This window comes from Gossypium hirsutum, chromosome A10, assembly GCF_007990345.1.
Source record: "Gossypium hirsutum isolate 1008001.06 chromosome A10, Gossypium_hirsutum_v2.1, whole genome shotgun sequence".
NCBI lineage: Eukaryota > Viridiplantae > Streptophyta > Magnoliopsida > Malvales > Malvaceae > Gossypium > Gossypium hirsutum.
The window spans coordinates 100,811,339-100,839,134 of record NC_053433.1 but is presented as its reverse complement, the minus strand read 5'-3'; the positions used below and the strand labels follow the sequence as shown (position 1 = coordinate 100,839,134).

Sequence of the window (27,796 nt, the reverse complement as noted above, 5' to 3'; positions counted from 1 at the left end):
AATGTATCATGCCAATAAATACATCTATGTCTCTACTCATGGAGTCAACTACTTCGATAACCAAGACTAGTCATCTCCTCAATTGGAATTCTAGACGACATAATAACCCTTCTTAGTATTTGAATCAAGTGCTCAGTTTGATTCTTTTACGGAATTACAGACTCATTTAGACTATCTACTGAAATAAATTGTCTTTCTCGCAATGTAAACATTCTTACAATGCCACTTATCATCAGTTTAAACTTAGACAATTAATGAGCTAATATTTGTTTGTCACAATTTCGCTATGCATGCAAAATATGAAAGGCAGAAATAAAAAAGACATAATAGTGAAATGAGAAATTAACTTTATTTATTTATTCACCGTTTTCAATAAATAGAAAATAGTTACATGTTTAGTACAATATGGGTACATTTCCCAAAAATCTCGCACTTGCCCTAGTGAAATAAATGTGTCATGTTTTGCACCTATATGCTCAACGTGTTTGTTAAAACTCGTAGTTACAAAAGTCTTAGTAAATAGATCCGTAAGGATATCTTCAAAAGCTACTTTCACCACATCTACAATTCCTTCGGCTACTGCCTCTCATATCAAGTGATACTTCTTATCAATGTGTTTCGTTCTCTTGTGACTTCTCATTCCCTTGGTATTAGCTATTGCAGCACTATTATCAAAATATAATGTTATAGTTTTTCCATACCAAGAATGACTTCAAGACCGGTTAAAAACTTTTGAAGCCATAATGTTTTTTTCGTTGCCTCGGAAGTAACCACATATTCGGCCTCCATAGTAGAGTCAGCAGTGCAAGTTTGTTTTACGCTTCGCCATGCTATAACTCCATAACTTAGGACGAATACATTTCTCGATGTTGATTTCCTCAAATCTTTACAAGTTTGGAAGTCTAAGTCTATGTATCCAATAAAAGTAAGGTTCTCCGTAGAATACACAAGAATATAATCCATGGTTCTTTTAAGATACCTAAATATATACTTTACAACTTGCCAATCCTGAGATAAGGATTAGCCTGATATCGACTAACCATTCCTACTTCGAAACAGATATCAGGACGTGTAATTCTTCCACTGCTCAGGAACTGAAGAACCACCGCCATTGACCATTTGTCGGCAATCGGAATGTCGCTATCGCAACCGTCAACGCCCTAAGTTGGTTCGGTTGTTGCCGATTCGATTTAGACGAATGATGACCCAACCAATCTGGTACAGCCACCAGCTGGACTGACAGCTCAATTTCACATACCAGGTCCGGTTCAACAGTTTTTTAGGTCTTGGTCTCGATTTTGGGTTCTTGGGCCGAATTTACGATCTCATGTCTAACTTTCAAGTTCAATTACCCATTACGCCAATTGTTTGACCTAAAAATTAATTTTCAAAAATATCATATTAATTTTAATTAATTTGATTAATTTAATTTTACTTGATCAAAATTTATTTTTTTAAAAATCATTTAGATTTTCTAAATTATTTTTTTAAGAAAATTATTTAATCAGATTTTATAGTTAAACAATTCTTACGACCACCCAACTTAATTCCACCTTGAATAAATCGACTTAATTAAACTATTTCTGAAGTCGTAGAATTTTTTTATGATTCAAATACAATCCGGTTGAGCTTTTCTTTTGCTAGAGAATGGACTAATCAGACATATACAATTAGCCTCTAGTTATTGCAATTATGTCCAGAAGCATCGTTCCTATAATTTGCAATTACTTAATCATAGATCTAGTCCACAAAAAGTACTATGATTGGCCCAATGGGTAATTGAACTTGAAAATTGGACCTAAAATCATAAATTGGGCTTGAAAGCCCAAAACCAAGACCAAGACCAAAAAACTAGTCCAACCGAGCCTAGTATATGAAACCGAGGTTTGGTCTAGACGGCTAGTTGAATTACTCTACTAGTTTGGTCTTCCCCCAGTCTAAGTTTGGATTCCACCTTTCTTGGTCTAAAATGATAAAATTTCACTCATTTAACCACCATATTAATAAAAACATCAACAATACATAATTTGGCAAAATTTACCATTTAGCCCTTAGACTTTCACAAAACAATGATTTTGCCATTGGGTTCGTAAATCAATTTTTATCAAATTTTCACATTAACCAAGCCTAGCCGAACCTAATTCATACTTATAGCAACTCACAAATTCAAACATTTCATACATTTATCCTCTATTTTCCTACTTTACAAAATAGTCCATTTTAGGTGTTTTTCATGAACACCAATTCACAAAAGTTGTTTATTTAACAACTAGGATTCATTTTCTTCCATAAAAACTCAGCAAATTTTACAAATCATTTCATGGTAAATCCCTAGACTATCAACCATTTTGCAAAATAGTCCCCTCAATAGCTAGATTAAGCTTTAGGGGTTCCAAAAACACAAAAATTATCAAGTAAGGCTATCTAAATCACTTACATTCAAAGATGGAGAGTGGCTGCAATTTTAAGCTTCCAAAACCCTCAATTTTCTGGTATTTTTGGTGGAGAAGGAAATGAGAATAAGATGACATCTTTTTCTCTTTCTTTTATTTTTATTTTATTCATTTAAGTCACCAAACACACCTAATATTTGACCTTTGACCTCTCTTGTCCCCCTATGGCCGGACACTCTCCTAAAAATGGTCTATTTGCACTTTAAATACTCTCAATTAAGGTTCCTTGGCAATTTAACAATTTTAGCTATCAAAATAGGACTTTTGCACTTTATGCGATTTAGTCCTTTTTCACAATTAAGCATGAAATCGATAAAATTAATTCACCAAAATTTTCATACTCTCATATAATTATGCCACAACACATAAAATAATATCAAAAAATAATTTCTTTAACCTCGAGTTAGTGGTCCCAAAATCACTGTTCCGACTAAGCCCAAAATCGAGCTGTTACAATATTCATCTCGAAACATAATTTTACAAATATTAACTAAATCATTCAAATTCATCCAAAAATTATAAAAATAAAATAAAATAAAATAAATATAACTAGTCACAGTAAACTAAATATCATAAAGCTTTTTGTAATGAAAATAAGATATTAGCACAAATTGAAATTTCAATCGCTTTACTCTTATTCTTCGCCTTTCTCCTTCAAGATGCTTGCTTCGTTTTTAGCTACAATAGGAGTAGTTTAATATGTAACAATGTCATTTATCTATTCTAATACTAAAACTAATATAGAAAAACTTAAATATGCATGGTTAATCAAGTTAACAGCTTAAGTTTCCTAGTTCAAAATTTGCATATCTTTCGACTCAATTATCCGTCTTCACCAGAGTACTTACTATTTCACAAGCTATCATTTAGCACTAAAATTGCACAAAGCGATCAATATTCTCTACTTCCCCTTTAACATGGCCAAATATACCAAGTAAATTTTCCATCCAATTTTATTTCTTTTTCACACTTCTAACAAGATAGAACTCATCTTATAATCATTTACTATCCAAAAAATATACCTACTTTACTTAAGTTTTCTAAGCTTCCATCAATGTCCTTTAATGACAACTTTCAAAATACTTGATAAAATAAAAAACTATTAGTACATATATGTAAAACAAGCTTTAAAGATTCAAAATCTATAAAAAAAATTGAAAGCTTGAATTTAAAGGAAAAATAATGAAAGAATTTCTTTTTTCTGCCCCCTTTTTGTTTACCTGAAAAGAAGAAAGAGATGAGAAAGGTTTCATCTTTTCTCTCTTTTTCTCTTTTTTATATATTATAATATTAATTAATAAAATATTATTACTTATTAAAATATTATTATTAATAAAAATATCATTAAAAAACAATCATGAAACCATTGATTTTTAAGTAATGGTAAAATTGCCAGTAACTCCTTTCCATCAAAATAAAAATAGAATAATTGCACTTCTATCTCTATACTTTTCCAATTTATTCAATTTTGTCCCTCAACTCGATATCAAATTTTTAACTTAACCACATGCTCCTATTAATACGCCTCTGTGTTTTCATGTCTGACAGTTTCCTTTAGAAATGATTATAATTTCTTATACTATTATTTATTTATATATCTCTTATTCGAGGACTTCTACCATAAATATTCTTTTTCTCTCTTCTTTTTATTTATTTATTTTTAAAGTGAGGATGTTACAGTCAGAGTTTAATTGGGAAAAGTAACCCTATTAGGAGTCTAATTACGTGGCTGCTTTAAGTTAGAATTCGTCACGTCATCACGACGTCCCAAGCTCCTTGTCGCGATGTCGCCTCTGCTTTGCTCTGTTTCGAATGTCGTCACATCGTTGCGATGTTGCATGATGATTCTTCACCACGATGTCTCCTATTTTGACCTGGTTTGACCGAAAAATGCGAGAGACACTTCACATATTTATCTTGGATTCAAGTTCATCAATATTAACTCCATTAATTTATGTTGGGTAATCAAAATTGGTAGTACTATAGTTAGAAAAATGGGTATTATCATGACTTAGTTTTTGTTTGTTAGATTTCATCTTTTTCATTATCACGTTATTATTGAAAGAAACTCATTCGTCACTTAAGCTTCTTCTTCACGTTGTCCATGAAAAAAGAAACCCATTTTCAATTTTTTTCACTAAAAAAGCCAAGATTAATTTCAAGTTTAAAAAATTTCTAAAATCCAAATTAATCCCATTTTAATAATTTTGCAAATTCCAAAAACCTTTTTAAATATATTCTTTTAATTATAAAAAAAATATTTTCTAATTTTAATTAAAATTAAAATATTAATTTTATAACCAAATTATTAAAATATTAAATATTTTGTTAAAATTGGACATGTGGTGCAAATTTTTTGTTAAGATATTTTTTTAAGAAATAGGAGTTTTATGTTGGTAGTTCCTATCTTTTTGTAGATTATTTCCTAGTTTATAGTTATCTAGTTGCCTACCTATGAGGAGAAGTTTGTTTTTAACGTTATTGAAATTGCCTATATTAAGGTTGCTATTTGATGGATAAAATATATAGTTCAACTTCCTCTCCTCTGAGTTTATTTTCTTATTAAAGTCTTTTATTCAGTTTTAGTAGTGATGAGCAAAATCCGATTCGATTTAAAAAACTTAATAAAAATTTTAAATTTTGAATTAAATAATTCGAGTTATTTGAGTTAATCAAGTTATTCGGATCAACTTGAATAATAAATTAAGTTTTTTGATTTAACTCGAATATGAATTACACAATTCGAGTTATCCGAAAATCTGAATAAGAAAAAGCAAAACTACACCGTTTTGATAAATGTTTACCTCTTCTAAAGTTAAAAGTCAAAACTATTAAGTTAAAAGGCAAAATTACGTTGTTTTGCTAAATATTTACTCATTAAGTTAAAAGATAAAACAATTATATTGTTTATGTAGTTAAATAATCTTGTACTCCATGTACTAGTTAAATAATCGGTCCATGTAAATGCAACATTGAGTATAAATAATATGATTCGTTTACTCGACTTGGCTTAACTCTAAATTTTTTCTCTTGATTTGATTCGATTCGGAAAAATTCAAATTGAGCTCGGTTGCTAAAATATGATTCGTCAACTCGACTAACTCAAATTTTTTTGACTCAATTCGACTCGAATCAATTGAATACTCACCCCTAAATTTTAGCAAAAATTTTTAGTTAACAGTGATATCAGAGCCATGTTATCAAAAACAAAAAAGGCAACAGCTTTTCGTATTCCATAGCATCTGAAAATTTTGTGCAACCAACAAAACCTCGCTTCGATGGTTATTATGATCACTGGAATATGCTAATGTAAAATTTTCTGAAATCAAAAGAGTATGGGCAAGTTGTCTCGGATGGAGTGCTAGAGTCAACAACAACAATGTCAGACACAAAAATAGAAGGGATGAAGTTGAAGGATCTTAAGGCCGAAAACTACTTGTTTCACACCATTGAACATTCAATCTTGGAGAAAATTCTTTGCAAAGATACCTCCAAGCACCTTTGGGACTCCATGAAGAAAAAATATCAAGGATCAAATAGAATCAATAGGCAACAATTACAAGCTCTACGGTTTGAATTCAAAACATTACAAATGAAGAATGGAGAACCAATTTCTAATTTTTTTCTCAAGAACAATGAAAATAATCAATAAAATGCGAATCCATGGTGAAAAGATTGAGGATGTGATTGTGATTGAGAAAATTCTGCGATTAATAACACCACAGTTTAAGTATGTGATATGTTCTATTAAAGAATCAAAGGATCTTGATATTTTTTCTCTTGATGAGTTACAAGGCTCTTTATTAGTTCATGAGAAGAAAATTGTTCAGCAGGACAAAGAGGAGCAAGCATTGAAAGTTTCTAGAAATCATGTGTCTTCACCTAGTGAAGGAAGCGGTAGAGGGGCTAGAGGAAGAGGTCGAGGCAATAGAGATGGTGACAAACATCACCAATATAATATGAATAATCAATATTCATTTCAAGGTAGAGGCAACATATATGATCAGTTCTCCAAATCAAAAATTGAGTGCTATAGATGTTACAAGCTTGAGCATTTTCAAGCCGAATGTCGAACCAAGTTGCCTCAAGACAAGGAAAAGACCTCGAAATCAAATTTTGTTGTACAAAAAGAAGAAAAAAACATTGTTGTTAACAGTTCATGAAAATGTAGACAAGACTAAAAAAAAAGTTTAGCATGTAGACACAAGTTACAACAACCATATAAATGGTAGTAAATCCATTTTTTCTCATTTAAATGAAAATTTTCATACTGTTGTCAATTTTAGGGATAAATCTACTATAAATGTCATGGGAATTGGATATATTAAAATCATCACTAAAAATGGCTTTATAGAAACAATCTTTAATATCTTTTATGTTCTGATTTGAAAAGAAGTTTACTTAGTACTGGTCAGTTGCAGGAAAAAAAGGTTATGTTATAATCATTTCGGATGGAGATTGTAAAATATATGATCCTTCAAAAGGTGCAATAGCCATTGTTCAAATGAGCTCGAATAGACTGTTTTCATTATAGATAAAAAGTGTTCAGACCTGTTTGTAAGCCAAAGTAGATGATCCATCATGGTTATGGCACTTTCGATTCGGTCATCTAAATTTTGATGGACTAACAACACTCTAACGGAAGAATATGATGACATGACTTCCTCAAATCACTATTCTAGCTGATCCAATATACGAGGAATATGTTATTAGCAAACAACACTGATCTCAATTTTCACAAGGAAAGTCATTGAGAGCAAAGAAAGTGTTGGAGCTAATTCATTCTAACATTTGCGAACCAATTTATCCAACATTAAATGGAAGGGAAAATATATAATCACTTTTATTGATGATTATAGTTGAAAAACATGAGAGTTATTCTTGCAAAATAAATCAGAAGCACTCATGGGATTTAAAAGCTTCAAAGCTCAAGTTGAAAATGAAGTAGAGAGTTGGAGGATAGTACCGCTCAAAAGAATTTGAGACATTTTGCACTGAACAAGGCGCTCGAAGAGAATTCACCGTTGCATACACACCATAACAAAATAGGATGCCAGAAAGGAAAAATCAAACCATTCTCAACATGGTAAGAAGCCTATTGAAAAAGGGCAACATTTTAAAGGCTTTCTAGCCAGAAGCTATAAACTAGAGCATTCATATTTTGAATAGAAGTCCTACCTTTTCTATTTAAAACATGTTGTCGGAGGAAGCATGGAGATGCAGAAAACTAGTAGTAGATCACTTCATAATTTTTGGGTGTCTTGTATATGCACATGTTCCGGAATAAAAAAGGAGAAAACTTGATTATAAGGGCGAAAATGTATTTTTCTTGGTGTAAGTGAGACAACCAAGGCATACAAATTATTTAATCCTTTCATGAAGAAGATCATCATTAGCAGAGATGTCTTTTTTTATGAAAATACTACATGGAATTGGACTGAAAAGGGTGTTAAATAATAAGAAATTCCCACTAATTATGATAGATATAAAGATAAAATTAAAGTTGCAACTCAAGAGTCAAATTCATATGCAATTAATCATCACATGCAACACTATTGTGAAAATCAACCGGATAATGACATAGTCATCCATGAATTTCAATTGAGAAAGCGACCAACTTGGATGATTGATTATGTAAGTGGAGACGAATTATCTGATGATGATCAAATTGCCCATTTTTCTTTGTTTCCAGATTGTGATCCCCTTATATTTTAAGAAGTTGTCAAAGAACAAAAATGACAAAAAGCCATGAAAAAGGAAATCAACTCAATAAAAAGAAACAACACTTGGGAGCTAGCAGAACTTCCAAAATAGAAGAAATCCATTGGTGAGAAATGGGTTTATAAAACAAAATTCAAGAAGAATGGAGAAATTAACAAGTACGAAGCTTGATTAGCCATAAAGGGATATGAGTAGGAGTTTGGTGTTGATTACAAAGAGATATTTCCTTTGGTTGCAAGCTTGGACCCTGTTCGTAGGTTCTTTCCATAGTTGCTCAGAATTTGTGGAAGGTTTATCAATTAGATGTAAAGTCAGCCTTTCTACATGGAGAATTGCGAGAAGAGGTATACATTGATCAACCTTCTGGTTTAATAAAGCAAGGCAATGAAAGTAAGGTATACAAGCTAAAAAAAGTACTATACAGACTAAAACAAGCTTCAAGAGCTTGGTATAGCCGTATAAATGCTTATTTTGCGAAAGAAGGTTTTTGTAAGTGCCCCCATAAACACACACTATTCAAAAATTATATGGTAATGGAAAATTACCTGTAGTGTCTCTACGTTGATAATTTGATTTACACTGGCAATGATAAACTAATGATCGAGTCCTTTAAGAAAAATATAATGACTGAGTTTGAAATGACTGATTTTGGATTGATGCATTACTTCCTTGGCATAAAAGTTGTGCAATCAGATTCTGGTATATTCATTTCACAAAAGAAATACATTCTTGAGGTTTTGAGTAGGTTTAAAATGTAGGATTTCAATTTGACCTCTATTCCGACTGAGTTTGACATAAAGTTAAGAAAGATGATAGAGCTAATAAGATAAATGTTACTTTGTTCAAGCAAATGGTTGGAAGTTTAATGTATATAACTTTCATAAGACTTGACATCATGCATGGTGTTAGCTTAATTAGTCTTTATATGAAAAATCCAAGTAAAAACCATTTGCTAGCTGCTAAAAGAATCTTTCATTATCTTAAAGGCACAATTGATTTTGGTATTATGTACAAAGCAGAAATGAAAAGCTCTTTATTTGGATTTACAGATAGTGATTATGTATACGAAAAACACATCATGTTTTGTCTTTATGACCAGTTTTGGAGCTGTATCATGGTCATCAAAGAAACAACAGATTGTGACATTTTCATTCAAAGAAGTTGAATTTATTGTAACAGATTTATCCTCCTGTTAAGTTGTTTGGCTGAGAAGATTGCTTGAGACATTTCCGTAGTATCAAAAGGAAGCAACAATTATCTACTGTGATAATATTTTAGCAATAAAGATTTCAAAAAGTCTATTTCTTTATGGGAGAAACAAACAGATAGATGTCAGATACCATTTTATATGCAATTTGTGTAATGGTGGTGTAATCGATTTAGTGTTTTGTAACAGTGAAAGTCAAGTAGCTGACATCCTAACAAAGCCATTGAAGCAAGTTGTGTTTGAAAAATTGAGGAGGATGCTTGGAGTATGCTCTTCAAAGGAAGCTACAATTGATGATTAAATGGTTTTATTTTTTTATATTCTTAAACTGATGTCTACAAACATCATTTTAAGGGAAGGTGTTAAGATATTTTTCTATGAAATAAGAGTTTTTTATTTTGGTAGTTCCTACTATTTTGTAGACTATTTCCTAATTTTTAGTTATCCAATTACCTACCTATTAGGAGAAGTTTGTTTTTAACGTTATTGAAATTTCCTATATTAAGGTTGTTATTTGGTGAATAAAATATATAATTCAGCTTTCGCTCGTCTAAATCTATTTTCTTATTAAATTCTTATATTTAGTTTTAACAAAAACTCTCAATTAACATTTACACCACGTTTGGTTGGAGCAAATGGAATAGAGATATAATGAAATAGAGCTATAATTCAATTGTTTGGTTCAATGGAACAGATGTTAAGGCTTAAATGACCAAAGTACCCTTACCAAAAAAATTTTTAGGTAGATAATTATTGTTATTGTTCTTAAATTTTAATAAAATTATTATTTAATATAATTTAATAAAAAAATAAATAATTTAATGATATATTGGATTGTTAGTCTTAATTAATTCAAATTATACATACTAATTTGAAAAACACTTTTTAAAATAGCAATTCCTAATAACAAAGCTTGATGGAAATGGTACGAACCAATTCGTTTCTGGTAACAAAACTTCTAAACTGTGAGTTACCACTATGGAGAACGACATTTCATGTTTGCAGTTATATTATTCTTCCCCACAATAGCAAGAGAAGACAATTCATTTTGTATTTGTTCAAAAATTGGTATTGTACCCACAAATAATAAAAAAACCTAATAGCATATAACATGATAGAGATGCTAAAAATATTTTGATATTAATGATAAATACTTTCTAGGCATATCAAATTCCTTGCCACCACTTACAAATATATTGATCAACCTTACAAAATGTGCACTCCTTAACCCACCAAATAGAAATACAATGGTTTTCCTTTGAATATATGAAAGTTAAAATCACAGTTGCCTTTTGGAACAGGACAGTGTAACACCCTTAACCCGTATCTATCGTCAGATTAAGGTTACGCAGTATTACTAATCAATCAAAAACCATGCAACATCAAATTTTTCAATAACTTAAATATATATTAACCATTCAATCACATGCATTTCGTCCCTAAATCGAGTCCTTGAGGCCCTAAAAATAGCTTTGGAGCAATTTGGGACTAATTTGAAAAAATTCAAAAAGTTTAGGAAAAAATACAAAAATTGAAAATAGAGGTCACACGGCCGTGTGGAACCTCCCAAGCCGTGTAACTTTCGAACAAGGGACACACGACTGTGTCCTAGCCTGTATCCTTACCCGTGTAACTCTCTGAATAGGGCCACACGCCTGTGTCACACGTCCGTATGTTAGGCCATGTAACTTTCTGAGTTGCCTTACATGCCTATGTGCCAGGCCGTGTTAGGCCGTGTGACTCACTAACTTGCATACTAAAGAACTTTCAGATGACACATGGTCGTGTCGCCAGGCCATGTGCCTCACACGGCTAAGTCACACGACTGTGTCTTAGGCCTTGTGGACCCAAAATTTACACGCCTGTGTCTTAGGTCTTGTGGACCCAAAATTCACCTAGAATAAAACCATTTCAATACCAAATCATGCTTAACTTCTCAAACCTTTCATACACACATTAAATGGACCTAAGCATCACCTAAACACACATCAAAATGCCACTTCAAGATACTATTTCAACTAACAAATATGTCATTCAAAGGCACCACATTTAACTATTTCCAAATCATTCAAAACATACAATAAAGACCATTATTAAGCCATTACAAACATACTAAAAGAACATTATATGCATGCACCTATAAGTGACTAAAATGACATAGTTTGACAAAACATCAAATGGTACCAAACCAACATATCCTTAACAACTTATACATATCAAAAAACCATTAACCTATTCATCAAAATACCGTTACAAACACCAGATACATACCATTATAAACCATTGGCCAAAATACTCAAAAAATACCGAAAAGACTTTTGGATAGTATGATAGATCTCCGATGAGCTTCCAACCAAATTGAGCTTTTGATGATCTATAAGCAACAACGCTTAGTAAGTTCATATAAACCAAAACACAGCTTACCATTTCCATAATACATATCATAGTTTAAAAATACAAATCAACACCAATGCCATAAGCTTAGAAATGTCTATCCAACATCATCAACTCACAAGTTAGTAAGTTTTCCATGATAATATGAAATCAACCATATTTACAACATAAAGTAGTTCACATTTCCATTCATAAAGTCATGTTTCAATCCAATTGCATACTTATCTTTCTGTTCCCTTTTGTTGCTCTTTGAACTATTTAGAATTATATCGGATACACGGAAAATCTCACACCAAGTGTGCCTATACATATAACCATAACATTTCCTTTACATCATTGCTCACACGAGCTGTGAAATAGGCCTGTTCACACGAGCTGTGGGTTGGAATGTAAGTTATACGATACTGCTCACACGAGCTGTGGGTTGGAATGTAAGTTATACGATACTGCTCACACGAGCTGTGGGTCGGAATGTAAGCTATACGATGCCACTCACACAAGCTGTGGAGTATCCACAAAAAATGCAAGACCTTCACCATCGGTAGGACATTTAGGACCAGCAACAAAAACATAAAATCCCTAATGACATGTCATTTGTATCCTAAGAATTCCTAAGGTTCAACAGGGACTCAATATCCGTAAATTCATCATAATTTTGTTACATTTCTATATTGATCAATTACATTAAGCATAACATAGTAAGTGTTCAATATAAATAACATTAATATGATAATCGTTCATACGAACTTACCTCGATGACTAGAATCGAAGAAATTAGGTCGAACTAATCCGAAGCTTTAGCTTTTCTTTGATCTAAGTCCTAACGTGGTTTATCTTGATCTAAATAGGTAATTTCAATTAATTAAATACTTCTAGCATTTAATTTAATCCACATTTCATATTTTACAAAATTACCAATTTGCCCCTAACATTTTAACTTTCACAATTTAATCCTTAAGTTTATATATTGCAATTTAACCATTTTAACTTAAATCCATGTTAATCATAGATACAAGGGACCTTGAAATAACTCATATTTAGTATCATTTCACAATAAAACCCTAGAATTTACACCTTTAACAATTTAATCCCTAACTCCAAAATTCATAAAAAATCAATTAACAAAGCTTGTTTATTTTCCAAAATAATATATCATTTAACATCAAAACCTACTAAAAAACATCCATGGCATAACCCTAAACCTTTAACAGTTTTGCAAATTAACCTCCAGGCTAGCTAGATTAAGCTAAAACTATATCAAAAACATAAAAATCATTAAAAATGGGGCTCGGGATCACTTACATGCACACACCTAAGCTAATCGAACCTTCAAACCCTAGCAATGGCTATTCTTCCTTCAAAATTCTGTAGAGAAAATGAATAATGAAGATGAAGCAAATTTTGTTTTGTTTAATTTAGGTTTTATTTGTTCAATTATCATTTTAACCTTTAAAAACTATTATAATTACTATAAAACCTTGCCATGTGCATCCACTATCTCATTTAAATAGTTTATTTACCATTCAAGTCCATTAACTTTCGTTTCAAAGTCATTTAACCCCTTTAGCTAATAGAACTCTACTTTTTTTTAACTTTTTATGATTTAGTCATTTTCACTTAATTAACTATTTAAACATTAAAATTTAAGAAATTTTAATACGACCATAATAATATCCCGTAGACTTGTAATAAATAATAAAAATATAATTTACCCATCGGGATTGTGGTCTCGAAACCACTGTTTCTGTCATCACAAAAAATGAGCTGTTACAAGCAGCAAAGCCAGAAGTGTCTTCTTCCTAGGGCCCTGCCAATCAAATCACCTTCATTAGTTACAATGCAGGATATTATGTCAACTTAAAGATTTCATTTTGCACCCACATCTGAGGGAACGACAAATAATTACCAAACAATATATTCACATAAAAAGATGATTATGGATTTGAATCTAGAAGACACCCTGATCACAACCCATTTTATCGAATCCCCTAAATTTATTGTTAGCAGACACAAATTGTAAATCTTCTCATCTGTAACATGGTAAGCACCTGGATACTGCAGCCATTTCAAAGTCAAAACAATCATTAGTAGGCTCCACTGGAATAAATCAGGTAGTAGAACTATAACTTATCAGCAAAGAAAATCATTGATTCATAGTGCTTTCTGAAAATGTTCAACTACAATCTATCCAATCAATTTCATAGGAAGCTTTATATTCTTAGGCAACCATGTTGCCAGAACAAAATTGAATGTCTTCAGTTAGAATGAATTTGGCCTAGGCAGTAGGTAAGCAAAATTCATGCAAAGGATTAAGGCAATGTGTACTTGGGTGCTTGAATCGGTCAAAGCTCTGTGCCTATGCCAAAGATCACTTAAAATGTGTTTTGAAATTAAAGACTAATGAAGAACATATAAGACATGCTAGAAATTTTCAACATTAGAAACTTGTGTTTCCATATTCACATCAGTTATTAATTTCAACACATCAATTAAGACTATAATGAATAAAAAATTAACAATAAACAAGATAAAAATACATAAAATAAGCTAAATTACCATAGGTATTCCTAGCTCTTTAAGGTCATTTTCACCCATTTGCTTCAATGCAGTCATATCCACCTGAGTAAGATATCAAACCTAAAGATCAATCGAGCTATAGATAAAAATAAAGCAATTTACCAATCAAAATTACATCTGTCTATGATATTTCAGAAACCTAAAACTATTAAGTAAATCTTCAGATTTTGGAAGATAGAATAGCTGCAGCAACACCATACAGGAAATTTCTCTATGTACAATCTATTTGGAAATATCAATACTCAAATGCCTTGAAGATACTTATAATTGTTTTATAAGACATTCATAAGTTTAACAACAATACCAAATTTATAATCATTGAAAACACACAAACACCAGCCATAGTTGGCAGAATAACCATATCTGACATTTGTCAAGTAAAAGTAGATTTTGATAATTTATTTAAAGTAAAATCAATAAAAATATGTCCCTGCATCTCTACAGCATAAAATCCTCTACCCCTTTTTGTCATTTTGGGAAGAGGGTTGTCAATTTGGCATGGGGAGGGATATGAAGGTACGTGAATCATCCTTCATTCTTAGTATTTGTCAAAACTAGAACCAATGACTCAAGTAAATGTTATTGGGAAGCTACTAGTCCAGCTCCACAACATATATTATACTAGATATGAATAAGCCCTACAATTTCCACATACATTTTCACTATCATCTTAACCCTGCTTCATTTTTACAATAAATAAAACATCATTTGGTGAAGTGTAAATGAAAAATTGCTACGTACATATCTACTTGAAAATAAAGTGTATAAACAAGATAAAATGCATCAAAAATTTTATCTGGGTATTAATTAAAAGGAGAAAAGAAAGAAGCTGGTTGCTCACCACAAACAAAAGTTCTTTTCTTTCTTTGGATGGAAGAAATGAAAAACTAAAACATTTCATTTAAGTGGGAATAATAGCCCCAAGTTTCCATTTTTCATTTTCTCGCAATCCAAACAAAAGTCCAAGTTTCCAATAGTCGACGTTAAAGGCCTCTCTCCCAGTTCCCGGCCCAATCTTTGCTTGTTCCATTTTCAATAACCCTAAAAATAAACCAAGACTTCGAAATTAAAAAAATAGATTTATTCTTAGGATAACAAAAAGAGCAGAGAGGAAAACAAAAGGAAGAACAGAAGAGAGAAAAATGTTTACCTGAAGGATGTTGCGATGAAGGGGAGGAGTGCTAGTGGCCGGAGGCGAATGAAGCAAGGGAGGTTGAGATTGAGAGTGGTTATTGAGTTGAGTGAGAACATTTTTAGGTGAGAAAGTGAGAAGGGTAAAATGGAATTCTTTGGGCACCGAATCAGCATTCAATGGGAATGAAAGGGAATAAAAATGGCTCTTATCCTCTCCATAAGCCTGTAATGGAATATAACCATAATAGGCATTCCACTCAACCAAACATTGGTTTGTGGAGGGCCTGCAGAATTGAGTTGTAATGGCATAACTATTACAGTGAACCAAGCATGGCCTTATTGGTGGGATGGATAAAAATAATGGGTGTCAGGTATTTAAAAAAAGTACGAAGTTTAGGTAGAAGGTAGGTTAAAATAAAATTAGGTCTCAAGTAGTATAAATTGTCAAATTTAGGTATCTCCATATATATTTACGCTTTATTGAAATTTATTTCAAAGATATAATATTATATGTTTGAATTTGTAATGATTATTTAAAAAATAATTCGTATATTCAAATTAAAATTTATATATAATTAACATTAATTACTTGACAAATATTTAAAGTTTATTTTATATTAAAATATTAACAATAAGTTACAATAAATTATTTTTAATATTTTTATTAAAATATCATAATATTAAAAGAATAAATATTATTTAAATACATATTATTATTTTACTATATTATATTTAACATAAATATTTGAAGTCTAAAAACACTTTTTAACAAATTGGTTAAATTTTGCATCAAACTTAGCCCAATAAATCTCAAATAATAGTCTATGGGCTAAACTTCAATAGGCATTAAGGGCTTTTGCAGGGTTTTAGATCCTATAGGGTTTCTTTACCTTCTTTGCACTACGGTTTTTCTTATCATTTTTCAGGAACGAAAATGAATTTAACGTAATCGAAATATTTGTAACCTATGACTATGACGTTCGACTAATTTGTACACAAATAGTGGAAAGTAAAAGAAAAGTGCAGTCGATTGATGATGATTTTGGTGATTTGTATGCTGATGTTGAAGTCCAAGCTAGCTCCGCTGTTGGCGAACCACAGGAGAATAACCCTGGCAATGGCTTCAAAAGCACCGAGGTGCATAATAAGTTCATCGCCGGTTCAGTTACGGAAGATAGTGACAGCGAGGACGATTTGAACATTGTGTTGAATGATGATGATTGCGATAAGTTTTCGGTCACCGGTGCTAGGAGTCACGGTGGTAGCTACGAGGAGAACGAAAATGGTGATTTTGGTGTAGATGGAACCGGGTCGGATAATATTTCAAGGCGAATGGAACCGTTTAGTGATGGGTCGGAGCTGAAATTTAGAGGGAATGGTGTAGAAAGAGGGACTGGAGCTAAAATTGAGGTTAATTCTCTCTTCAATGTAACTTTTTTTTGCTAATGTATTGTACTTAAAGTAGCATAGTTTTATTTATTTATGTTTCGTTTCGTTTCGTTTCGTTTTTGTATATGTTAGTATTGTTTTAGCTTTTTTTTTAATGGAGAAAATGAACATTTCTTTCCTTGATGTAAATTACAACCATTTGTGCTCTTAATTTTGATCTTTATTGTATCAAAGGAGTGTATACTTTTTTTTTTCTAGATTTGTGTTAATTCATGATTTGAGTTTTTATATCGTAGTATGTGAGACCTCATGGATCATCATTTCCAAGTAATATAAGGGTTAATGGACATACTGGTGTGTTGTCATTTTCTTCTAAGTCGAGAAGAGGTGACCGGGAAGACGATGTTTACAGCCAAAACAAGGTTGCTACCATGAAACCATTGCTAGTGTTAAAGGGTTTCTCTGCCTCCCAAAAGAAGGAAGAAAACGAGGGATTCCATAAAAACTAAAAAGGAGACTAGTACTTGTTTAAAACTTGAAAACAAGATTTACTGTTGGCACTTGACATATCTAGTATGTTTACATCTGGCATTTTAAGCTTTGTCTGCTTGTATCAGCTTCTGATGGCTGCATAGTTGTACCATATTTTAGTGATTATTTTAGTAAGCTTTTCTTTATTGTTATTATTATTATAAACCACTGACAGCCTAATTTTTTTAAAAAAATCTGATTAGGTCTTTGCAGCCGGCATCTAATCAAACTTCACTAGAGACCAGTGATCATGGCAAGGCCTATGTCTCTGATATGAATGGGGGTTGCCATCAAAATATGGAAGTTCACATTTCAGAAGGAACTGCTGAAGCAGTGGTAACCAAAAATAAGGAAAATGAAGCAGCCTGCAGAAATACTCACCATTCACATACTTACGTTACTGAGACAGAACCATCACTTGACAATCGAAGTCATTTTAGCCCTACACTTTCCTTTTCTGGAAGCGATCCTGAAGATAGTGTCGATGCTGCTTCCATTGAAATCCGAAGTCCATTAAGAAGGAAAGAACCAGGTTACGGCACTGGATTACAGAAGTCACTTGATCATAAGAGTTCCAGAAGTGATGGCCCCAAAATGAAATTAAATGATGGAGAAGGTTTTTTGGAACATACAACTCCCATGAGAGACAAGCGAAAGCATGAGAGTTGGAGACACCAGCATTCCTTGAAACAGAGGGTCGTGGTTGAAAGTGATGATGAGTATGACCCTTATCCAATATCAGATGCAGAGGGTGATTGGAAAAGATACTGAAGAGATGGAAATCTCACTGAGGAAGAATGGAAGCATCACCGTGGTAGACCTCACGGTATTATTGACCAGAAGATATACCCTGAAAACTGCTATGAAGCTTCCCCTTTATCAAATGCGAGGGAACTCTGTTATAAAGATTACTCATCTGTTTACTGTGGCAGACGGAAGGAAAGATTGAAAGATCATGTTTATCATGATAAAGAAACTTCCTCGTATTACAGGGAGAAAGAACCTTGTGTTAACCGCAGTAAAAGGTTTACTGACAGCCATCTTTGGGCTCTCAGCAGAAAAGCTCATCTGCGCTATCACTTTGTTAGAAGAAACTGGAATGAGAAGGAGTTTTATCATGAAAGACGAGCTGGCGTAGCTAAAGAAGATGACATGGAAGGGTTTTGGTATCATGGACAAAGACGTCCTGCTCAGAAGATTTTGGTTCCTCACACTTGCGGAGAATCTGGGAGTTTAGCCTCAAGGTATTCCTCTGCGTCAACAGAAAGAGATATTCAATGGAGAAGGGGAAGTGAAAAACTCCAACTTAGGAAGAAAACTGATCATGGTGATCATCCCTTAGATTATAAGCATGAAGATGAGTGGTTAAAACAAAAGTATGACTCATCTATTTCATTCACACGCTGTGAAAGGGGTTTGGTTAAATCATATGAGAGATGCATACCACCCATCAGGAGAGAAGTCAAAGTTTCTGGCAGAGAAGGTAGATTTGTTGATGCTGCCCTTTTCCATTTGAATAGATCAGGGACCGTTGAAAGTGAAGATGAGCGTCAGAGACATGCATATAGCAGATCTCTGGAATTGGCAATTGACATTGAACTGTCAGCACGTAATGGAAGAAGATGGTTTAATACTGTATTACCCAGAAATGAGGCATCTGACTCTCTAATTGAAAGATGCCATAAACATCAGAGAATAGTATGTAATGAGGAAGACCGAGACAGTACTTGGTTTAGTTCCTACAATTATACTGATGACAATAATTTGCAAAAGGATAATGAAGTTCAGTCACAGGGAAGAGGTCGTAGTAAGCGATCTAGAGTACTACACTGGAGAGAGGATAAATTACTTGTAAATGATAGATTGTTTGCTCAAGGGGTGTCTTTTTCTTGTGAAAAACTTCTAAGCATGATTCAATTCATGCTACGCATGGGTCACACCAGGATGAGGTGTTTAATGATGATTCAATGTTAGAGCATCATGGATATGAAATGATAAGTGAAGGAAGTAATGCCAACTGTGTTAAAAGAAAATCTTTTATTAGGTATAGAGGTGAGAATGAGCAGGAGGTCCTGAAGGACAGGGACCCTGTTGACTTGATTGTTGGGGAAAGAAAGGTAAAGCTGGGGAAACCAAGGTCAAGGAAATCTTGTATCATTTGTACTTGTATATATGAGTGTTCTATTTGTGTTCTATTTGTTCATGTCAGTTTAATTACTTGATTTTTTTAATTTAAATTTTTGTGAATTTGACAAAAATGATTTGTCACTATTTGCAGACAATTTGACAGTTCGTATTCTTTTAATTTTACTTTTCTCTTTGCATTTTTACTTCCATGTGCACTACTTGCATGGTTACGTTCATAGGCTATTCATGATTGATATTGACTTCTTCCTAGATTTTTGTTATTGAGTACCATGCATAAACATCTGATTTGTCATTTCATCTGACCATATATATAAATCTGGTAAATTATCTAGAGCATGGTCAATTATAGTCTGTGACATTTCCGTATGATAATACCTTCTGCAGTCTTCTGGAAGACACTCAGATAGTAGAAGCTTAGTGAGCAAAGCAAGGGTCGTAAAGATGGGCTCAGAATATCTTACGGAGGGGAAAGCTGATATGGAATTTCATGACTCTTATGGAAGCAAAGCAGCTAATAAAGACAACTGTAATACGAATGGCCGAAGAAATAACAATGAGAAACAGTTTGGTAAGTTCTCAGTTACAGAGTGTAACAAAGATTCGGATATCGAGGAGGGTCAGATCATACACGAAGAGCAAAGTGTTGAAGATATTAACCCGGAAAAGGAAAATGCTTCTGAGACTATGATGCAAAGGGGGAAGGCGAAGATGAGAACATTGCTCATGGATAGTGCTTCTGATAAGAATGGAGCTGTAGGTGAATATGAGAACAAACGGATACTGGAGACACTAGCAAAGATGGAGAAAAGAAGGGAACGGTTTAGGGATCCAATCACAATAAAACGGGAACAGGACAAGATCTCTGCTCCCCAAGTTGAACTGGTTGTCCAGACTAATGAAACAAAGCGACAGAGGCCTGCTAGAAAGAGGCAGTGGGGTGTAAGTTAGCTTTTCTATAGTTTACTTCATGCCATCTTACTGAAGATGATATGGTCTCCTCAGGTTTCAGGTGAAGCAGGATTTTCATTCTCCGTTCTGAAGGGGCAAGTAACGGCTGCCGTGGTACATGCCTTTAAACATCACAATCATCATGTCTCTTCCGTATAAAATAATATTGACTTCAAAAATTACAGTGGGTGAATTTTATTTTTTTTTGTTCTTGTTCCAGTTCTTCATCTTGGCAAACTGCATATGATTTTTTTATGCTCATGATGAAAGTATTAATGTTTTCAAGGTTTAAGCTTATTCATTGCTGACAATGTTACATTTATGGCATTTTTATCCAGTCTAAAGGCTTTGGTTAATCATGGTTTAGAAGATTTGATTCATATTCAACTATTGGGTATATTTATTTGATTTGATTAAATCTGTTTTACTGGAAATGGCTTCTATTTGTGTCTATAAGGGAACACATGCCTATGTAAGAAAGCATTGAATAATCGAATAATCAAATAAACAAATTTCAATGTAAACTTGGAGTCTCAAATAACAAAATTTGCTATTTTTTATTATTACTAAATCCAACTTTATTAATTTTGAGTTCATTTAGAAGAATCCGACTTTTATAGAGTTAGAAAGACTTGATATAATAAAAAAGTATTCCTATAAAATAATTCATAATTGAAAACAATATTCAATTCATCTACTCTCAATTTCTACACTTCTTCTTGATACCATTTAATTTCGTGCTAACATTATAAATTATGCAAATCGATTGTGTAACATATTATAGGTTTTTAAAGATTTTTTTTATTCAACTTGGACAAAGGTATGTAAATATTCATTTATACATATTTATTAATAACTTTATATATATTTTTATAATTTTAAAAAATGATATTTTATAAAAATTTCTAAACTAGAAATTTTAAATTTTAAATTTTTGATTTTTTTAAACTTTTATTCTAAACCCTAAAATATAAAAAAATATATAACTTTTTTTATAATTTTAAAAACTATAAGTTATAAAAAATTGAAAAATATTTTATTTTTCTAAATATCAAATTTATGTAAAATTATATAATTACTAAAAAGTTGCATGCACATAATACAAGGTAATTAAAAAAATAAAAAACTTAAAAAATCTATAATAAGCAACATCATCAATATCAAATCACTTGCCACATTATCAATTCTTAATTTTAGATGCCAAATTAGTCAACGGAATTAAAGACTTTTATAAATATACGCAATTTAAAGATTTAATTAATTAATTATTTTTATTTGTTTTAATTAAGTGCTTAATTAATTTATTGAATTATCTTATAAAACTATTCTGGTTATAAAAAGTAAATGGGTTAAGTTAAAGAATAATTCTATGGTGTTGTGAAATAATAAAGAAAGAATAAACTAAAATGTGATAGAAGAAAGAGTGTAGAGAGAATGTAGAAGAGAGAGTGTATCTTCTTTTTTATATATTTTTTATGAGTACATGAACCCCATATATATATATAGGGGTTAAAAGTAACTCTCTAATTATTATAGGGCATGTAAAGGGTCATGACCTTTTATCTCCCATATTAATGGGGTATAGGAAAAATCTCATAACTTATGGGGTATAGAAAGAGTTTTATAACTTATGGGGTTGATAATGACATCCACATAAATATTTCATAACACTCCCCTTGGATGTTCATTATCTAATTATGCCTCGTTAAAACCTTACTAAGAAAAACTCAGTAGGACAAAAACTTAGTGAAGGAAAAAGAGTACATAATTATACGCTTGATATGCTGCCTCATTAAAAACCTTACCTGGAAAACCCAGTGGGATAAAACCAAGGTTAAGGGAAAAAGAGTACAGCGCGTATTAACTCCCCCTAATGGCTACATCACTTGAGATCTTGAAGGTGACGCATTCCAATATAGTAAACAAGCTTCTGAAACACTGATGTAGGAAACGCCTTAGTGAATAAATCTGCTAAATTCTCACTTGAACTAATCTGCTTAACTTTTATCTCCTTAATCTTCTGGAGGTCATGAGTGAAGAAGGATTTTGGTGCAATGTGTTTTGTTCTGTCAGCTTTGATATATCCACTATCGAGCTGATCAATGCATGCTGTGTTGTCTTCAAACAAGATAGTTGTAGCTTCCTTTCCAGATGATAAACCACAATTATTCCTTATATGCTGGATCATAGATCTTAGCCATACACATTCACGACTTGCTTCATGGATTGCTAAGATTTCTGCATGATTAGACGAGGTTGCTGCAATTGTTTGCTTCATTGAGCGCCAAGAGATTGCAGTACCTCCATATGTAAAAACATATCTAGTTGTGATTTTCCATTATGAGGGTCTGACATAAATCCTGCATCTGCAAAACCAATCAACTCTGTCTTGGATTTATTAGGGAAAAATAGACCCATATTCTTTGTGCCTTGGAGATAACGAAATATCTGTTTTACTCTAGTCTAATGTCTCCGAGTTGGACATGAGCTAAATCTTACTAGCAAATTTACAGAAAAAGATATATTAGGTCGAGTATGGCTAGCAAGATACATTAATGCCCCAATTGCACTGAGGTATGACATTTCAGGACCAAGAAAATCTTCACTATCTTCCCGAGGACGGAAATGGTCTTTACTTGGATCAAGTGATTTTACAACCATCGGGGTAGTTATTGGATGTGCCTTATCCATATAAAATCTCTTTAGCACCTTTTCAATATACATTGATTGATGCACAAGGATTCCTTCTTTTAGGTGCTCAATTTGTAACCCCAAACAAAATTTCGTTCTTCCAAAGTCTTTCATTTCAAATTCTTTCTTCAAGTACTCAACAGTCTTTTGGATCTCTTCAGGAGTTCCAATGATATTCAAATCATCAACATATACTGCAATAATTACATATCCAGATCCAAACTTCTTAATGAAAATGCATGGGCAAATTGGATCATTCTTGTATCCTTCTTTCAACAAATACTCGCTTAGGCGATTATACCACATACATCCGGATTGTTTCAATCCATTAAGGGATTTGTGCAATTTGATCGAATAATGTTCTCTAGAACCTGAACTCACTGCTTTAGGCAGTTTAAATCCTTCAGGGAGTTTCATATAAATGTTAGTATCCAGTGGGCCATACAAATAAGCTATTATTACATCCATTTGGCGTAAATCAAGCCCTTCTCTTATAGCCAGACTTATCAAAAATCTAAATGTAGTTGCATCCACCACAGGAGAATATATCTCCTCATAATCAATTTCAGGTCTTTGTGAGAATCCTTGTGCAACTAAACGTGCTTTATACCTTACAATTTCACTCTTTTCATTTCTTTTACGCACAAAAACCCATTTGTATCCCACTGGTTTCACACCTGTAGGTATACGGACTACAGGTCCAAACACTTCTCTTTTCGCTAGCAATTTCAATTCATTTTCAATTGCTTCTTTTCATTTTGGCCAATCATCTCTTTGTTTACATTCCTCAATCGATTTTGGTTCATAATCCTCTTTATTATTTATAACATCTAGTGCTACATTGCATGCAAAAATATCATCGACGTCGATTTGATTTCGGTTCCATTTTATACCGGACATGACATAATCAATAGAGATCTCTTCATTGTTAGGTACCTGATTTTCTTCTGAAACTATTCTTCCAGTCATATCTATAGTCTCTTCAGGAGATCCCGGTATAATAATTTTTTCTTTGATTTCGCCATCATTAATCTTTGCTTCTTTCTTTTTTTCGAAGATTCTTATCTTTGGAACCAATTGGTCTACCACGCTTCAGGCGTGTATTAGATTCAGTAGCAACTAGATTTTTTTCCTTCTGGGACATCAAGTTTTATTGGAGCATTCACAGCTGGTATATATGACTTAGTCACTTTCTTTGGGTCAGAAAATGTGTCTGGCAATTCATTAGCTAAACTTTGTAAATGAATAATCTTTTGAACTTCTAAATCACATTGCTTAGTTCGAGGATTAAGATGAGCTAATGACAACTCTTTCCAACTAATTTTCTTATCCAGCTGTTTGATTTCTCCTCCTAATGTTGGAAAAATTGACTCGTCAAAATGACAATCTGCAAAACGAGCCGTAAATAGATTCCCTGTAGATGGTTCTAAATATTTAATTATGGATAAGGATTCAAATCCAACATATATACCCAACCTTCTTTGAGGTCCCATCTTAGTTCTATGTGGTGGAGCAATTTGAACATATACGGCACATCCAAATGTTCTTAGATGGGAAATATTTGGTTCCTGACCATGAACTATTTGTAAGGGGGAGACTTTATGATAACTTGTTGGCCTGATGCGAATTAATGCAGCTGCATGTAAAATTGCATGCCCCCAAGCAGTGATTGGGAGTTTTGACTTCATAAGTAATGGCCTTGCTATCAATTGAAGTCGTTTTATTAAAGATTCTGCTAGATCATTTTGTGTGTGAACATGAGCTACAGGATGTTCAACACTTATTCCAATGGACATACAATAGTTATTAAAAGACTGAGAAGTAAAACACCAGCATTATCAAGACGGATGGTCTTAATAGGAAAATCTGGCAAATGGGCTCGTAATCGAATCAATTGAGCCAGCAATCTTGCAAACGCTAGGTTGCGAGTTGATAACAAAGATACATGAGACCATCTACTCGATGCATCGATTAAAACCATAAAGTACCTAAATGGTCCACATGGGGGATGTATAGGCCCACATATATCCCCTTGAATTCGCTCAAGAAAAGTAAGTGGTTCGTTATTTATCTTAGCTGGTGATGGTCGGATTATTAATTTCCCCAGTGAACATGCAGCACATGTAATGTTTTGAAGAATCTGCTGGCTCTTCAATGAATGTCCACATGAATTTTCAATTATTTTTCGCATCATTATTGAACCGGGATGGCCTAACCGGTCATGCCAAAGAACAAAGTCATTAGTAAACTTCTGGTTTACTATAGCATGTGTTTCTATAAAACTGATCTTTGTGTAGTACAAACCAGTAAAGAATGCAGGCAATTTTTCAACAATTTGTTTATTGCCTTGAGCAATACTCGTAATTTGAAGGAATTCACAATTTCCTTTGTTTAAAGTCTCAATATGATATCCATTTTGGCTAATATCTTTAAAACTCAATAAATTTCTTTGAGACTTAGGGGAGTATAATACATTAATAATTTCAATTTTTGTTCCCCTTGGTAATAAAATAATTGCTCTTCCGGAGCCTTCTATAATAGTTGTACTACCAGATATAGTGCTCACACTTTCTTCTTTCATTATTAAATGAGAAAAATATCTCTTGTCTTTCAATATGGTGTGAGTAGTTGCACTGTCTGCTAGACATATATTTTCACCATTCATAGCTGATTGCCTTTGCAAGATAATGTTCTTCAAAGAAACAAAACAACCACAAAATGTCACACATAATGGTGAAAACAGGTATTCAAAGTTCAAATTACTAAAAGGTCTATAAAACAAAATTATCACATAAAACATAGCACTAGTAAAGGTCATAACATCATTATTAAAGTTGCTAAATGAAACATAGAGTAGTAGAGGTTTATTTTATTATTTATCGAAATTTGTGGCCTTAATAATTTCCTTTAGGGGTAGAAAGAAAATCAACCACTTCTAAGTGGGTTGCATTGCCATCGTCAAAATCACCTTCGTCATCTTTATACACAAGATTGGTTTCTACTTTCTTTCCCTTCTGTTTTATGGACTGCTGATAAAGATCAACTAGATGCTTTTGTGTGCGACACACACGAGACCAATGTCCTTTTCCTCCACAACGATAGCATACATTAGTCACATTTTCACCTTTTTCTTTCTCTTCCATGTTACCATTTTTTCGATCCCACTTCTGGTAGGAATGTGAATTTTTAAAACGACCACCTCGACCATATCCATATCTATGTCTGCGGCCACGCCCTCGGCCACGACCACGGCCACGCACACTACTATTTGCATGGTGTGTTTCTTTTAATTCTTACCTATTGTGTAAACTCACATTCACTTTAGGGAATGGAGCAGAGCCAGTTGGGCGTAATTCATGGTTTTTCATTAGCGACTCGTTGTTTTGCTCCGCCACTAGGAGACAAGAAATTAATTTAGAATATTTCTGGAAGCCTTTTTTCACGATATTGTATCTGTACAACAACATTATTTGCATGGAAAGTTGAGTATGTTTTTTCTAACATATCTGCATCAGTAATCTTCTCTCCACATAAATTCAATTGTGAAGTGGTTTTGAACATGGCCGAGTTATAATCACTAACAGACTTAAAGTCTTGCAATCTTAAAATCAGCCACTCATAACGAGCTTTAGGCAAAATCACAGTTTTCTGGTGGTCATATCTTTCCTTTAAATTGACCCAAAGAACTTGAGGGTCCTTAACAGTCAAATATTCGGTCTTTAGACCTTCATGGAGGTGATGGCGAAGGAAAATCATGGCCTTGGCCTTATCTTGTGTACTTTCTTCATTTCCCCCCTTAATAGTCTCACCAAGACCCTTTGCATCTAAGTGAATTTCAGCATCTAGTACCCATGATAAATAGTTATTTCCAGTGATGTCCAGAGCCACAAATTCGAGTTTTGTAAGATTTGACATTATAAAACTATAAGACAAAATATACAAGTCAATAATGTAAAATAAAGCATGTTAATATGCAAATGAAATAACACATATGCAAATGAAATAAATCAACTTGTTACCCTTACTTCACCTAAGCGTCCTTCGACAATCTTTAAAGAAAAATTTGTTGGCCTTGATTTCTTGTATTAGAGACTCGTGCTGATAACGTGTTGTGAAATAATAAAAAAAGAATAAACTAAAATGTGATAGAAGAAAGAGTGTAGAGAGAATGTACAAGAGAGAGTGTATCTTCTTTTTTATATATTTTTTATGAGTACATGAGCCCCATATATATAGGGGTTAAAAGTAACTCTCTAATTATTATAGGGCATGTAAAAGGTCATGACCTTTTATCTCCCATATTAATGGAGTATAGGAAAAATCTCATAACTTATGGGATATACAAAGAGTTTTATAATTTATGGGGTTAATAATAACATCCACATAAATATTTCATAACATATGATATATTATTCTAAAAAAATATGAAATTTTTTAATTCAATGGGATGAAAAAATAGTCATTTCTACTTAATTAACATTTAAAAATAAAAATTAAATAAATAATATCCATGTCCGGTATTTCATTAGGAAGGTTAAAAACTTTCCCATCAAGGCACCAAAGTTTAAATACCAAAATAATTTTACTTGCATAAATTTAGTTT

At 32.7% G+C, this 27,796-nt stretch overlaps 2 protein-coding genes and 1 long non-coding RNA gene across 7 annotated transcripts; 1 reads left to right on the top strand and 2 right to left on the bottom strand.

Annotated features, from left to right (window-relative positions):
• Nucleotides 1-11,409: 11,409 nt before the first annotated feature.
• LOC107943161 (uncharacterized) lies at nt 11,410-15,860 on the bottom strand. 4 transcript variants are annotated; one of them, XR_001695968.2, is made up of 7 exons: nt 15,503-15,850; nt 15,194-15,393; nt 14,332-14,394; nt 13,682-13,830; nt 13,488-13,582; nt 13,078-13,140; nt 11,410-11,755 (listed from the first exon to the last, which is right to left on the bottom strand). It is a non-coding gene; the product is annotated as an uncharacterized lncRNA (long non-coding RNA). The 4 variants fall into 4 exon arrangements; XR_005903516.1 differs by having other exon boundaries at nt 12,527-13,140; nt 13,488-13,830; nt 15,503-15,860; XR_001695967.2 differs by having other exon boundaries at nt 13,488-13,830; nt 15,503-15,851.
• A 500-nt stretch (nt 15,861-16,360) lies between these two features.
• Nucleotides 16,361-20,799, top strand: LOC107943160 (uncharacterized). Of its 2 annotated transcripts, XM_041079132.1 has the most exons (3): nt 16,361-16,896; nt 17,610-19,523; nt 19,939-20,799. In XM_041079132.1, exons 2-3 carry the CDS (start codon nt 19,374-19,376, stop codon nt 20,500-20,502), a joined length of 714 nt encoding a protein of 237 aa, XP_040935066.1. In that variant the 5' UTR covers nt 16,361-16,896; nt 17,610-19,373; the 3' UTR covers nt 20,503-20,799. The 2 variants fall into 2 exon arrangements, 1 of the variants encoding a protein (XP_040935066.1); XR_005903515.1 differs by lacking the exon at nt 16,361-16,896.
• A 5,808-nt stretch (nt 20,800-26,607) lies between these two features.
• LOC121208055 (uncharacterized) lies at nt 26,608-27,108 on the bottom strand. The gene has a single exon (XM_041078572.1). The coding sequence runs from the start codon at nt 27,106-27,108 to the stop codon at nt 26,608-26,610; it is 501 nt and encodes a 166-aa protein (XP_040934506.1).
• Nucleotides 27,109-27,796: the final 688 nt, after the last annotated feature.